The sequence below is a fragment of the Labeo rohita genome, chromosome 6 (genome assembly GCF_022985175.1).
Source record: "Labeo rohita strain BAU-BD-2019 chromosome 6, IGBB_LRoh.1.0, whole genome shotgun sequence".
Lineage (NCBI taxonomy): Eukaryota > Metazoa > Chordata > Actinopteri > Cypriniformes > Cyprinidae > Labeo > Labeo rohita.
In genome coordinates, this window is record NC_066874.1 from 28,805,328 (window position 1) to 28,821,248 (window position 15,921).

A 15,921-nucleotide genomic window follows, 5' to 3' on the forward strand; every position below is an offset into this window, starting at 1 on the left:
GTGGTTCATGGTCACACTTATTCTCTAAATAGTGAGAGTGACATTTTGTGGTGACTGTTCATTTGCCATTGCCAGGGACAAGATGTAACGTCACCTTTGCCAGAAAACAGGATTTATGATTATTGCACCATTTGATCTAGTCATTAGCTACACTATTTAACACTATGTCTATGTAATGACCTTACATGAGGATGTGTAAAATAAGAATTAAGATACGTGATGTTGGAAGGCACCGCAAAAACAACAATATCACAGTAGTTCAATATTTTGTCTGTTAATGTTCCTTCAGATATGAGAGACTATGTTAAATTCTTATGTTAATGACACACGCTATTTATAATTCAGAGATGCACAAATAAAAATATATTGATATTATGACTTCTGTGCCAGGTATGCAGTCACAGAGGTTGCCATTTCACATGCACAGGAGCTGACCGCATTTTACATGCCCACACAGTTTAGAAGCTCTCACAAGATAGTGGTCACATTATCTGGGCCTAATAAAACACACATATATAATCTTATGACTTTAAACTTTGCCCTGATACTAACAGTGCTGTGCAGGGATGACATGTTTTTGTAGGCTAAAATCTGGAAGTGAGTTTTAGTACATCCAGTTCTATTGTGCCAGAGTCAATGAGTTTTTGGCCAAATGGCTGAAATAAGGTCTGCGGTTAACACAAGCTTAAGAAATGTAAATTGTTTTATTCTACAACATGGAAAACATCAATAACACCCCCTTGTGAGTTTTAAAAAAACTTTTACTTGAAAATTTTATATAGCATTTATAGCTTACGCTTAGCATTTTACTTCTGGCTATTGTATTTAGGCTTCAAAATTCATAAGTGTGTTCATTTGTTTGGATTATCATGATGAAACGTGTAAGAATCATACACTAGACCTTATTAATTAATTAACTTTTTCCCCGACAAACACAGAATTCACAAATCACAGACAATGCTTCCATGCCAAATATGAATTTTGCAGGTTTAATCTAGGGGGCGATATTACACATTTCCTAAATGAGTCCAGAATATCCTGATCAAAAACACAGGTGAGGAAGACAGAGAAACGAGTGATCTTGTATGTAAGGCTGGCCACATGCACTAGGCCGATTTTAAGCCTGTTTTGCACCCCTGAATGGTAAGTGTGGCCCAATTCGAGGCTTGTCGCAAACAATTTCTTGTCCAAAAAATCCTGTCATTACAATTATTTAACTGTTCCCGATCAAGACGTAACGTCCCGTCCCTGAACTCAAATCTTAAATATCAAACACAGCCAATGAGAGTAAGGAAGCGTCACCTACCGGATGTTGTGTGCATCTATCCACAAGTTTACTACGCCCCATTACACCTTGCGTCAAAAGTGGGAGTGTCTTCCGTTTTGAAAGAATCAAGCGGGACGTGACACTCATTCATTCAACAGTTGACAGTAGTGATGGGCAAATGAAGCCTCGTGAAGCATCAAGACTTTCCTCTTAATGTTTCGGGAAAAGATTAAAAGCTTAGAGAGTGTCGAACACAGCGCTGTCTGGTGGTACAAAATAAAGTACAAAATAAAGCAGCCAAAAGCCTGTGAAAGAAGGTCCATCGGAAGAAGTATTCACCACACATTCCATAGATGCACATATGAAAGCTGTGTGTGTGTTTGTTGAATTTATGTCTCTGCTAAAATATATATATATTTTTTTCTTTTGTCATTTTTCGATGACAGGACAGTGGAGATATAACAGGAAGTGAGGGGAACTGGGAAAGGTCCACGAGGTGGTTTTCGATCTTGGGACACCCACAAGGCTATCGGCGCCGGAAAATAATTTACCCACTAAACTGTGGCATTAAATGCTAGTATGAATAAAAATATGACATAATAGAAGAATAATGTACATATATACAAATTGCTTATGAAAAACTGCCTAATGTTACCGAGTGGAATGGCAATCCAGGAAGCTTTGTGGGTGCTGATAGAACCGATCTACTGCATAAAATCTTTTTAAGATGTAAAAGAGAAGCAAAGTTTTCCTCAGGTTATCATTAATGGGCGACCGAAGCGGCAAATGCGCATGCGCGATAATTGAGCCGCCAATTGGGGTAAAGGCTAGAAAAGATGCAGCACTGGCTACTGGGCAAGCGCACATCAATCTAACGTTATTTTTTGTCACACTGTATAACAATAATACTGTTTTTGTATTATAGTAAGGGCTAAGTTTAGGGTTGGGGTAGATGTAGACGTAAAAAACAATCAAATAGGTAGAACAATTAATTTCATTGTTAGTTTCCGGTCGTAGCTGGAAGGTCAGAAGCGCGGTAAATCCAAAAGGGCAAAAGCAAAAGGGTACGTGGGCGTTGTCTCGGTCGGAAGACTTCGAGAACGCTCCGTACATGCACGAGGGGTATCCGTATCCAGTAGGGAGTACAAGACGTGTTGCTGGTTTTGTAGGAGTGATAACGAAGCAGTGTTGATTTCAGGTGAGCGTTTATCAGAAACTGACAACCTGTCAGTAGCAATTCTTGCTGTTGTAGCGAGATTGGGGCGACGATGATACTCGGGATCAGTCACAACACATTGTTATCTGAGATATGTTCTGGAAAAAAAAGGAAAGAAGGGAAGAAAACAGTCCTTCAAGCAGTCAACTATAAATCTCAGTCTATCCCTTAGTGTGATAGTATGTAAATGTTGGCCTTGGCCATTACAGTGACATTTGTTATTGTACAATATTGCAAAATTATTTTGTTCATTTAATGTATTCATTGAATTGTATGGAGTACTGAAATTAATATAATGTATTTTCGATTCTTTAAAATTCATCTTCTGTGCTATTCACTACACAGTTGCTTTTTGATAGTGGTTTCAGTTTCAATTGCTATGATGTCAAGGATGCCTGACATTGGAGTTGTTTTTGTGGGGAGCCATGCTGAGACTGGTACTATTCAGGTTGCAATTTGAAACAATTCTATCTTCAAGCTATCACTGACTTGGATGTCATGTCACTGTACTGCTGAGTGCTGCATGCTGGAATATTCTAAACTGTAATTTTCAATGAATGATGCTGGAAATGTGTCTGGGAATAAATGTCTGTAAAGCTTTTTCAACCATGTCCAAGAAGAATGTCCAGTAGAGTTCACTAGTTCAACTAGATTTCACGTGGGGTGACATGAAAAGTCTCATAAAATAATATGCTAGAAAGTATGCTTGACAGAAAGTTTATTTGCATATTGTGGGGTCATATGCACTTAAATACATTCCGACTTCTATGTTCAAAATTCTATGTGTTCTCAATTGCAATCCACAATAGCTATGTTCATTTATATGCATGCATGGTTCTATCTTAAAATTTATGCATGAAATTAGTTGTGGCAGAAGCAGAGCAAAAACTGGCACGTCCAGCGGAGTACAGATCAATCTGAAATGCAGAGTAGAAAAAAAGGAGAAAGAATAAAATGAATGGCCAACTATTCTATACAAACATGATATTCAAGAGTTTTTCATTTTTATGTTAAACCTTGGTTTCTTTGTTAAAAGCTGAATAGAAAAATGCATTTGTAAAAGTAATTTGATTTACATATATAATGCACTGGCCAGCGCTTTTTCATCTACATTTTCAGAAAGGCAAATTACCCAAATGACAGTTCATTTTTTGAGTAATTGTCAGATCTTGGCGCTTTTCACTCATTTTCATTACTCAAGCTTAATTTTGTATGTTATTGCTTTTTAAAATAAGTCATATTGCAATTGAAAATGCAATGCAAGTACACACAGTATTCACAGTTTTGTCCAAAGGGACAGTATAGAGGACATTAGTGTAATCTGTCTTATACAATTAGGTTTTTTTTTTTTTTTTTTTTTTTTTTTTTTTTTTAATTGCCGACTGCTGAGTGCTTCTGAACTCACTATAGAGGTTTGCACAGAAAGTGCTCTAATGCATCAAGCGTTGCAGCTAATTTGTCTAAATCAATCTATGACCACATAAAAATGATTGACGGTCCATATTTGCCCCTCAGGTCAGTTTTTGACAGGCTCTGGCATAGGCTGTAGCCCATTTGCATTACGTAACCATGTTTAAAATTATTAGCAACGTGACTCATTCACAATGGAGAAACCAGCATGTGAATCAGGTGACTGTGAGTAAACACTTCTCAAGCCTTGAAGTGATCACTGCAGCTGTCATACCTTTCACTTTTAATGTAGAAGAACATTCTGCCCTGCCAAATGGGTTGACTGCCACCACTTTGTACTCGCCACTATCTTCAGGCCGAACTCTGAGGATGTACATAGAGGAGACGCCAAATGCGTTTCTGATGTAGTAGTTGTTGTCGGAGTTGATGCAAATCCCATCATGGTACCATGCAATATATGGGGCAGGGCAGCCACGGACGGCGCAGGTCATGTAGCACTGGTATCCTTTTGGTGGAGTGTGAAGTTTCAGGGGAACAAGGATGGATGGTGGCCTTTCCAAAGTGACCACAGCCTGGACAGTTGAGGGCGCTAGAACTACGTAGGAAGCCAAGAAAGAAAAGATCTAAGCATTGTGAAATACATTGTGCTAAACTGGTAGTGGTCCTGCAACCCACCTTTATTATTGTTTACGCCCCATGTTGGTGATTCTGAAGGATCTGAAAGTCCCATATCATTTTTTGCATAGACTTTGAAGTGATATTCTTGACCTGGTTGAATGCTGGTGGTATAGGTAGTACAGAGAAGGTGGTCGGCTATTCTGCGCCAGACGCGTGTGTTGGAGTTATGTTCTTCCACCATGTAGTGCAGTCTGTCGTCTTTGTCGTGGTCTGGAGAAGGACCCCATGAGATAATGACTTTGCCATGAATCACCTGCTCTAGTGCCACTGGGCCTGGAGGCTTGGGTTCATCTGTAGCCATATAAAGAAGGATAATTTTATAGGAATAGTTTTTTTTTTTTCACTTATGAGTAACTCTTTGTTTCTTTGACATTTTTTTTTCTGGTTTGCTGTTTTTGAAGGCATGGTCTCACCTAGACTTAAAGGATTAATTCACTTCCAGAATGAAAAATTCCTGATAATTTACTCAGCCCCGTGTCATCAAATATCTTCATGTCTCTCTTTCTTCAGCCGAAAAGAAATTTTGAGAGAAACATTCCAGGATTTTTCTCCATATAATGGACTTCAATGGGACCCAACGGGTTAAAGGTACAAATTGCAGTTTCAGTGCAGCTTCAAAGGGCTCTGCACAATCCCAGCCGAGGAATAAGGGTCTTATGTAGTGAAACGATCAGTCATTTTCCCAAAAAAAATAAAACATTTATATGCTTTTAACCACAAATGCTCATATTGCACAAGCTCTGCAATGTGCATCCGCAACTTCACGCGTTATGTTATCACGTTGGAAAGGTCACGCGTGGTTTGCTCTTCATTTGTGTACTTAGTTTTTTTTTGTAAAGGGTGTCTTTGCATGTTCATTTTGTAAACACTGGGTCGGCACTTCTGCCTATGTCACGCATGACCTTTCCAATGTGTCTACATCACTAATGCGTGAAGTTGAGACGATTTGTGGTTAAAAGGTAAATACATATATATATATATATATATATATATGACCAATCGTTTAGCTAAATAAGGCCCTTATTCCTCAGCTGGGATCATGTAGAGCCCTTTAAAGCTGCACTGAAACTGCAGTTTGGACCTTTAACCCGTTGGGTCCCATTGAAGTCCAATATGGAGGAAAATCCTGGAATCTTCCCCTGAAAAAACTTTTTTTTTTTGACTGAAGAAAGACATTAATATCTTCGATGACATGGGGGTGAGTAAATTATTAAGAAATTTTATTCTGGAAGCGAACTAATTCTTTAAAGCATGCAAAATTACTTTAAACACTGGAATGAATATTTGCAACAGGTTTGGAAAAATTTAAATTTTGTATGCAGCAAAGAACTAAACTTGTTTGCATATACTTGTGTGATTACATCTATGTCATTTACATCACATGTAGCTTACCTGTTACTCTGACCTCTATGTCAAAGCTGGCTTGCCCGCTTGAGTTTTTAGCCACAATGGTGTAGACTCCAGAATCTGAGTACTTTGAGGAAGGTATGACAAGCGTGCAGGTGCCATCTTCATGAATGATCTTGTTCCAGGGAGATACAGGTTCCCCATTCTTAAGCCACGTAATGTCTGGCAGTGGAGAGGCCTGTGTGCAGAATATAAATTTTTTTCCTTTTGAAGAAGATAATTAACTTTATAGAAGCAAGAGGTGTGCAAAGTGTGGATATGTAGATATGGATTTTTACCTCATAATTAATTTTGATTCGGACAGAATTTCCTGATCTCACTGCCATAAAGTCTTCAGGATCTTTGAAATGGGGCTTCACTAAAAATTGTTTGAAATCAGTAAAGATGTTTGAACTTAACTTTATTTCTTAATCGTGTGACTTACTGTTAGGGTTTTTAGCGCAGACCATTGCAGAAGGAGCGCTAGGTTCTCCAGGCCCAGATATATTAATGGCTGTTACTCTGAACTCATACTCTGACCCCTCTGACACATCCTTCACTGCATACTTCAGAGCTGTAAGAAGTAGAAACCACTTATATGTATTTTGAGGTCTTTGAACTTTAAGTTAGGTGCTTGCTAATGGTTATTTATTGATTTGTTCTAGCAATTGTTTTCCAGACTCAACATTTACTAAAGCTGTAAATCAGTGCAGTGTAAGTTGGTTTTCATTTACTGTGGAGCTTTGAAAGAAATGAAAAAAAAAAAAAAAATACCTTGGATAGGGTCCTTAACTGAGTTCAGAGTCACCCACTGGTTTGTATCTTTTTTACGTTTCTCCAGCTGGTAGCCCAAGATTTTAGTCCCTCCATCTTTTTCTGGTGGGGTCCATGTTAGATTTATACAGTTTTTGAATGCGCTGACCACCTTTGGTGTGCCTGGTTGACCAGGGAACACTGCCAAGACATAGTTAATATAAATATTAGATGACTTCAGTACTTCTCAATATGAAAAATTTAGCAGTAAAGACTTTTAAGGAGTTTACTTAAAGAGCCAGCCATGATTTTTTCAGTCTCCATCGCTTCACTGATGCCCTCAAGATTTTCCGCGTAGATGTGATACATGTACCTCTTGCCAAGAGACACGTTTTTATCTCTGAAGGTTAGATGGTTGGCTGAAATATCCCCAACCCTTTTCCAGGTACTCTGCCCAACCTGGTGACGCTCAATTATGTAGTTGGTCACTTCTGAGCCACCGTTATCCTTCGGAGGATTCCATTTCAATTCAAGGACCGAGGATGTGCTTTCGTTCACCTCTAGTGGGCCTTGAGGTGGACCTGGCTTGTCTGTCGGTTGCAGAGATGTGTGTTACTTAAAATATAGTTAGCTGGCTGTTTTGGTAACAGTTGAAATTGTACTCACCTAGTACAATAAGGCTTGACAATGCTTCAATAGAACCAAAAGGGTTTTTTAGCTGGATCTTGATTTGACCAGTATCTGATCGCAGGCAGTCTTTTATTTGAAGGCGACTGTGGTTTGATTCCTTCAGCACTTTCACCGAACCACCATCATAAAGCTCTAAGCCATTTTTAAACCATTTAATCTCCAGTGAGGCTTGTGGAGGAAATGACATCTTAAAAGATGCACTCTGGCCTGCTTTCACTATCACAGGGTTAGAGAACTTTTGCAAAGCATCAGGGTCAAATTCTGGAAGATCTGGGAAATATAAAAGCAATATACAGCAGAAAAGATTAAGCTCAAACTGACAACTGAAAAACTTCCTCGTGCTAGTGAATTGTAGAAAAAGAAAATTTAACATGATTACCTCCAACTCTCACCATGGCCTCCGTCTTGCAACCATTCACCTCAAAATGATACAGACCTGCATCAGAATCCTTGCAATTCTGGATAATGAGCTTATGTGTACCACCATCTTTACAGATAACCACTCCATCTTTGGAGGTCAGCTAATGAAAAAGAGATTCATATGAATGTCAAACTCTGTATTGGTCAGTGAAAAGTGACCAGTCAGAGATGTATTGCTTCGACCATACCTTGTTTCCATCTTTATACCACACACCATCAATTTTGTCAGTATTTAGTTTACACACTAGCTCTGCAGGTTTGCCACGGAGAGCATTTTTGTCTGTTAAGCCGCTTGCAAAGTGCACTTTATCATCTGGAATGAATGCATTTGAATGAATTATAATAACTTGTCTAAGACTAAGTGGTACGTTGTTCTTGGAAATTAAATAATAAGTAAAGTAAAATGTTGACAGAATTTCTATACAATTTTTTCATCAACATACCTGTACCATCTCTACCAAGTCCAACCACAGCTGACAGGCCTCCCAGTCCATCTGCTCCCAAACCCATTCCAGAATCCTTTCCACTCCGCCCACTTCCATCTTTACCATCTCCTCCTTGTCCGTACTTCCCTGTTGCATCTCCTCCATGTCTGTCTTCTCCACCTCCGTCAAGTCCTCCAAGGCCACCTTGTCCATATTTCCCTGACGCATCTCCTCTTCCTCCAAGTCCTCCACGGCCATCCAGTCCACCACCACGGCCATCCAGTCCACCACCACGGCCATCCAGTCCACCATGGCCATCAAGTCCGCCACGGCCATCCAGTCCACCACGGCCATCAGCTCCATCACCTCTCCCATCCGTACCCTTGCCTCTCCTGGATGCTTCATCTTTTTCTCTTTGCAGTCTGGCCTGTTCATCTGCTCCGTCACCTGCACCACTTCGGCCTTTTCCCTTGGTGTTAGGGTCCTCTGATGTGGCATAGAGCATGACAAACAATAATAGGTTATTAGCCTGTTTGATATACATGGTAGTGTAAAAGTATGCTGAAAGATGATGATGTGTCTTTGTTCTTCTTGAAGACTTACCATCAACAGCAAGGGTGGCCCTAGATGATTTAATCCCAGCAATAGCTGTGTACACACCCTTATCCTGTTTTCCACAGTTCTTCACTACTAATCTGTGGGTGAGCTTGTCTTCAGAGACGATGATGTTGTACTTGTCTCCATGCTCAACAGAAATGTCATTGGCGCACCAGGTGATTTGTGGTACGGGGCCAGAAAAAACGCCCTCAAACACTGCATCCTGGCCCTCAACCACTTTAGCATCTTTCAGCATGCCATCAAATTCCACATCTGGAACTGTAGGGAAATGATTGATGAAATGGATGTAAAAGGGATGTAAAGAAATCTAAAGAAACCTAAAGATGAAATGCTTTCTTACTTGCTAAGGTTGTTGAGAAAATGTTGACATCCTCAACATCCACTTGGTATAGTCCACTATCATTTAAGCCAAGATTGTTTATGCTAAACTTGTATTTATCACCAGTTTTCTTCATGTTGTGTTTGGACGAATCATTAGTACCTTCACCATAATCAAGCATTTCACCGTCCTAAAAAGAGTGAAGAGTTTTTAACCTGCTTTTTTGTGCTAGATGACATTTTGTTATCAGCATACAACCATTAGAACTTACTTTGTACAGATAAATTTTACTGTTTGGGTCCTTAAGCTTCATATCAAACTCGAACTCAGCTCTGCCACTTGTCTTCACTTCAATCTGCTGCATGTTGTCAACATTTTCAACCACCTGTAAGACAGGAGGTAAGAATGTCCTTTAAATATCCTTTAAAAAAACAACAGCAAGTAGAAATTATTAGAGGAATTGGCTAAAGCACTATTGCAATTACTAAAGGGTGTCTCAATGCGAATTCAAAATGATTGGAAACTGACTCACTGACAAATCTAGTGAGACCACAGCATCAGATGACTAAATTGTTGACAGATACCTTTGCTTGTTCATCCTCCTTCTCCTTTTTTTTCAAGTTAAGCTGTTTTAGCATCCACCGAAAGTCAGTGACTCCAAATTCGTGACAGATGCGCTCATAATCAGATTTTTTTGCACTTAGCATCACTTCCCAGAATTTTGGATCAATCTCTCCCTCCTTCTTGGGTTTTTCTTTTCTCTTCTTGACAATTCTAGACCAAAGATTTTTCATTTTGATGAAAGAAAAAAGCCACTTTGATTTATAAGAGACATTTATGAAACACTTGATTCTCTGACAGTTGAGAAGTTAAACAATTACGTGGTTTTCCTAAGCATTTTCCTAAAGTCCTCAGGATCGTTGGCTTGACCATCTAAAAAAAAAAAAAAAACAGAAAACATTATACATTATCAGTACAGCATGTAAATAAAATGCCCCTCTTTACATTTAATATTTCAGGATGAACATATCCACCCTTTTTTGATGCATCATTTGGCTTTTTCTTGAATCCAACTAAAAGACAAAGAAAGGAACTACCATAAGAACATTGCATAAATGTGAGCACTGAATGTACAGATTTAAATATAGTAATATTCTTGAATATTATGCTTTTTTAAAATAAAAATACATTGCCTACCTGCAAATACGCTCAGTGTAGCTGTGCACATAGCTTTTCCAAATTGATTTGTTGCGAAACATTTGTATGTGTCTCCTTGATCTACTTGCACATTTACTATCTGTTTGAATGCAATAAATTAAACAATAATTGGAGCGTAGAAGGATCCATCATCATAATATACTGTATTGTATGAAAATGTAATTTCAGATTCAAATTTCTGGCATAGGTGTGTTACCTCTAGAACATGTTCTCTAGTCCTTTCATCATATCTTGGCTTATATTTTTCTGGATCAGAAGTGTCACCCTTGTTGCGAGCCCATGTTACACTTGGTGCTGGATCTCCGCTCACCACTGCTTTGAAAATGGCCACTTTGCCTGCAGTTAAGGAAAGGCAACCCATTCATCATCTCTGAGTTTTATGCTTATGAAGGATCTACTACCCGAAGCTACTACTTTATCATTATATCTAAAAGACTGCTCAACTAACACATAAATGTTTAATCAAATTCTCAGAGTAGTCTTTTGGACTATATATTAGTTATAGTGTGAATTTATTAACAACTGATCAGAGCAACTCTTTTAAATACGTTTTAACAATAGTAACAGTAATAATAATAACAATATTAAAAAATAACATTAATAATAATTATTATTTTATACCTTCTTGAACTGTCAAGGCAATTGGTTTTCTGGTGAAATCAGGTGTAGTTTTTCCTCGTGGCAGTTCCTTGACGTACTGGGTGATCATAACACCAGGCACTCTAGATCTCTTCTTGATCTCCACTTGAAAGATATATGCTTTAATCATTAAATTGCATTAGTCATGACATTGTGTTTTATTAAACACTGCATGTTTGGTTTTTGTAAATTAGCCACACACATATGCCATATGTTATTTAAAATAGAACTGAGGTGCCATCTTCATTGCCTTCGCTATTGATATTTATTAATTTAACCACATGAGGGCAATGTTTCCTTGGAAGTTTGGGCCAAAACAAATAAGGAGGCATCAAAATAAAGGATAAAGTACCACTTTGAACGTACCATAAATGTTTTAGGCTTGGTGGTGCATTTATTATGTGTGTGAAAAGTAAAATTCGGAGTGTTCTCTTGACAATTGAGTTTAAAATTGCAGGTTTACGACTCAGCAGCTGTTGAGATTTTGTAGTATTAGAAGCTTTCAAACACAATACTTCTGGGCCTATTTTTTTTTTTTTTTTTTTTTTTTTTGCCCCCCATTTTTGTCTGGGACATACATTTGTATGTATTTTTATTTAAGACATTAAATAATGTAAATCATTGCGAATACAATGTTTTGATTCATATTCAAACTTACCCTGAATCTCTTCCGCAGGCTGTGGCATCTTTAGGATGCGTTTTATACTTGTTCCAGTAGTCAAGAAATTAGGCTCTACCTGTGTTTGGAAAACAGTTTAGGATTAGTAAGATTTTTTAATGTTTTTTAAAGAAGTTTCTTATGCTCATCAGGGCTGCGTTTGTTTGATCAAAAATAAAGAAAAAAGTAATTTTGTGAAATATTATTATGATGTAAAATAACGTTTTTCTATTTTAATATATATGATATATTAAAATCTAATTTATTCCTGTGATCAAAGCTGATTTTTCAGCATCATTACTCTAGTATTCAGTGTCACATGACCCTTCAGAAATAATTTTAATATACTAATTTATTATTAGTGCTGAAGTTGTGCTGCTTGACATTTTTTTTTGGAACCTGTGATACTTTTTTCAGGATTCTTTGATGAATAAAAAGTTCAAAAGTACAGCATTTATTTAAAATAGGAAGAAATTAATACTTTTATTCAGCAAGGATGTGATAAATTGATAAAAAGTGATAGCAAAGACTTATATTGTTAGATAAGACTATTTTTGCATAAATGCTGTTTTTTTTAACCTTTTATTAATCAAAGAATCCTGGAAAAAGTATCCTAAATAAATAAAAAAATAAATACATTTGACAGAACATCTTTTGCCAACATAGATAATTCTAATAACAAATCAGCATATGATTTCTGAAGGATCATGTGACACTGAAGACTGAAGTAATGATGCTGAAAATTAAGCTTTGCATCACAAGAATAAATTATATTTTAAAGTGTATTAAAGTAAAAGCATTATTTTTTATTGTAATTACGTTTTGCAACATTACTGTTTTTCTTCTGTATTTTCGATCAAATAAATGCAGCCTTGATGAGCGTAGATAATTCTTTAAAAACTTAAACTTAATAAAAACTTAAAAACTTTTGAATGGTAGTGTATATTCAGTTATATATAATCATTTTCCCATGGCTTTACAATTCGCTACTGTAAGTTTGTCTTTTGTAAAACAACAAGGTTTAAAAAAACAGTCAAGTGATACAAAGTCTCTGTATAACTTGCATATGATCCCATCCACTTGTGGGAAAGTGTGCACAGTGTTTTGAGAGAAAAGCCAATTATGAGAAAGTCATATCATTATGAGATTAAAATTGTAATATTATGAGAATAAAGTTAGGAAAGTAACATCAAAGTGATGTGGTCGAGAACAGCAAAGTGGAGCATGAATGTTTGTTTCTTCTGAATAAATTAAATTCTTTGCATAACTACTGAAGTGTTCAGATAGTAATAATTACTGTGCTGATGCACCACAAGACTTCTTTGTTTTGTAAATCTTATAATTCAATTGCATCCTTATTTGCATGGATTTGTTTTGCTGTTGCTGCACTGACCTATTCATCTTGTGATCACAACTCGTCTTGTAATAGTGTGATTGTTTTTGTTCTGTAAGTAATTTTAGTTTGTTCATGCAATATTATGCCTTAAATATCCTAAGCATATACGATTTTATTCTTACAACTTTACGACTTTGTTCTCAAAATCGAGTTTTATATATTTATAGGGTGCTAAAACACTGTCATAAAAATCTGTATATAGGTGACTATTATTGATAAAACTGTTGATGTGCCATCCATCATTTAGTAATAAAACATACTGGATTTCTCAAATAATCATGATTTTCAACTAGGATAGATTAAGTAATTAAACTGCCAAGTCCTAAACCCCAGCCAGAGAGTTTTCACCTTTATTTAAAGGTGTTCTTCTTTCTTTTTCCAAATGGCCCTGAAGACGATATGTCAGGCCGTGACCTTCAAAAAGTTAACCAGTAAAGATATATTAAGATTTTGATTTCATACATATCACATGGTGCGTAATACAAGACTGGCAGTAAAAAATTTATTGGCATTCCAAGATTCACAGGATCCTCAGCAATGTTTTTACAAGGCCAAAGGGGAAAGAAACAGTTATCCAACATTTGACAGATCACACATGAATAAAATAAATTATGTGAGCCATAAACTATTCTTTCTGCCTAGCTTACAACCAAAAAGATTTGACACAATCGTGCAGTGCTTAGTAACTGTGTCTTGCTGAGGGAAAAGAAAAATTTTTTTTTACGTTTTTTTTTTTTTTTTTTCAGCAGCTGAAGCAATGGCTCTCCACCGTAAGGCTGGGGTGATGATGTTCTGAGGTCCTAACCTTAACCTTTCATTCAGATTGCTCATCTTTCCTGAACATTTGTCAATCGATCGTGAGAGTTCTGGCGTCAAGCTGTCTATCCAAAAGCCTCCCCTTTTCACTTTATTTGTCTGTCTACCTCATGTTTTTCCCTCCAGTGTACAAAACAAAGTCAAACAATCAAAGCCAGATAAAATGCATCAAAACAAGATAAATGCACTCAAGAAGCAAATGTTTAAGATAATAAATCTAGATTTTTTTTTCTATTATTACATTTGTTTTAGACCATTTGAAGATTGCAAAATGACAGTCCCTATTTTCTTTGTTTTTATGTAAATGAAAGTGAATGGTGATCATGGTCACTAATGCTCTGCCTAACATTATCTCTAACATTGTAGAAGAAAGAAAGTCATAGAGGTTTGGAGAGACCTGAGGGTGAGTAAATTAATCTTGAATTGGGAATTTGTATTTTTGGTTGAACTATACCACGTTGTTAGATTTATATTTAGATCAAGAATAACATTATTCAGATATATTTTTCTAAAAAAACAAGTCGGAAATTTGTTTTGCTTCACAAGATATTTTGATAGGAATATTAAAATATTGAGCTATTGAAATTATTATTTATTTATTCATATATTTACTTTTTTGTGCAAATTTGAATTTTAACAAAATGGCCTGCGTTTTCAAACAGAAGTTTGTTTAAATCTGCATAACACATTATCTGGTACAAATTATTAATATATATATATATATTTTTTTAATCCAAATTTGGATTGAAAAAACAGCCTGCATTTTTAATAGAAGTTTGCTTAAATCTGCATAACACATCTTCAGGTAAACATAACGATCTAAGTTTAGTCCAGGGATGGTGTGGATGGAAGTGATTCTAATAGCAGAAATAAATAATGTATGCTGGTAGATGACCACTTATGTATTTGTCTAGCCTAACTCTTAAGAGGAAAAACCACACCTAGTGTGGTATAGCAAATTGCTATCTGTGGTTTTTTCCTCTGTTTAACATGTGCAACTGTCTTCCCATTGTGGTAACAAAATCATGTGCTCAAACCCATTATTTATGGCCAAATTTGTTTCCAATATTTATTCATAGTTCAAGGACTGATAAAATTCATAACTATGGGTGAGCTGTGAATTTCTTTTAGGAATGATGAATTATTCCTGATGGATCCTTATGCTGCATGTCAAAGAAAATAAAAACTCACCTTTTAAATCTCGCTGTTCCTTCAGCTTCTGCGTCAATGCTGCTTGTTCAGTTAAGAACATTGGTGGACCGAATGGAAATCTTCCATGCAGTTGAATCAATCAGCTGTCACATTAAAGCTTTTATTTGAGAAGCTGGGGTGGGGTGGATGTCCAGCCCATCAAGCAGATATTCATATTCATATATCATCTTCTGATCCTGACTGAATGTGAATCTAAATTTTATTGTTTCGTGTGATGTCAGGCATTGGAAAAAGGTTGTTTACCATTATATTTTTGATGTTTATCTTATGAATCGAAGCTAATCTCAAAGTCTGGCTCAGAGAATGTGTTTGTTAATTACTGTCATTGTCTAACAAAGCCGAAAGTGAACTCGATAACATTAGTTTGCTTATTTGCAGAAATGTTATGATTGCAATCAAAAAACCAAATGAGTTTAGCATTAAAGTCATGCATGTGTCCTAAATGTAGACACTTGCCCTATACAGGCCTTGCCATTTACAGTAGGATGACGAACTCTTGTAACATGACCGAACATATTGCATTTTTATTGGACAATTAAAGTGTATCTTAAATGGCTCTTAAAATTAAGGCATTAGTAGCTGGTAAGAGTTGTTTGAGTGCAGGTAATACATGTGCCTTTTGATCATTGCATTTTGATTATGTCTAAATATAAAGCTTTTACAGATATAATATTCAGGGGCTCATATTGATATGAATGCCGGGCCTTGTAAAAAAAAATAATAAAAATATATATATTCATGTGGCAGCATATTTCCTTCACAGCCCTGAGGGAAGGTTTCATTTTACATTGACAGGGGTT

The 15,921-nt window shown here is 36.6% G+C and overlaps 1 protein-coding gene across 1 annotated transcript; it reads right to left on the reverse strand.

The window, feature by feature from the left end:
- Window positions 1–3,271: 3,271 nt before the first annotated feature.
- On the reverse strand, window positions 3,272–15,181 carry igfn1.4 (immunoglobulin like and fibronectin type III domain containing 1, tandem duplicate 4). The gene is made up of 23 exons (XM_051112975.1): window positions 15,101–15,181; window positions 11,698–11,776; window positions 11,022–11,144; window positions 10,597–10,736; window positions 10,380–10,479; window positions 10,217–10,255; window positions 10,064–10,115; window positions 9,767–9,956; window positions 9,454–9,567; window positions 9,204–9,372; window positions 8,849–9,121; window positions 8,264–8,731; window positions 8,009–8,133; window positions 7,780–7,921; window positions 7,377–7,670; window positions 7,001–7,300; window positions 6,732–6,911; window positions 6,403–6,531; window positions 6,257–6,336; window positions 5,964–6,156; window positions 4,569–4,862; window positions 4,168–4,488; window positions 3,272–3,400 (listed from the first exon to the last, which is right to left on the reverse strand). The coding sequence occupies exons 2-23, from the start codon at window positions 11,723–11,725 to the stop codon at window positions 3,396–3,398; spliced, it is 3,759 nt and encodes a 1,252-aa protein (XP_050968932.1). The 5' UTR covers window positions 11,726–11,776; window positions 15,101–15,181; the 3' UTR covers window positions 3,272–3,395.
- Between the last annotated feature and the right edge of the window lie 740 nt (window positions 15,182–15,921).

Coding starts and splice junctions, on each gene's coding strand:
- igfn1.4 (XM_051112975.1), bottom strand. CDS start 11,725: ATGCCACAGCCTGCGGAAGAGATTCAGG. Junction 7,922..8,008: donor GGTATAAAGATGGAAACAAG/GTATGGTCGAAG, acceptor CTTTTTCATTAG/CTGACCTCCAAAGATGGAGT. Junction 4,489..4,568: donor GGGCGTAAACAATAATAAAG/GTGGGTTGCAGG, acceptor CTTCCTACGTAG/TTCTAGCGCCCTCAACTGTC.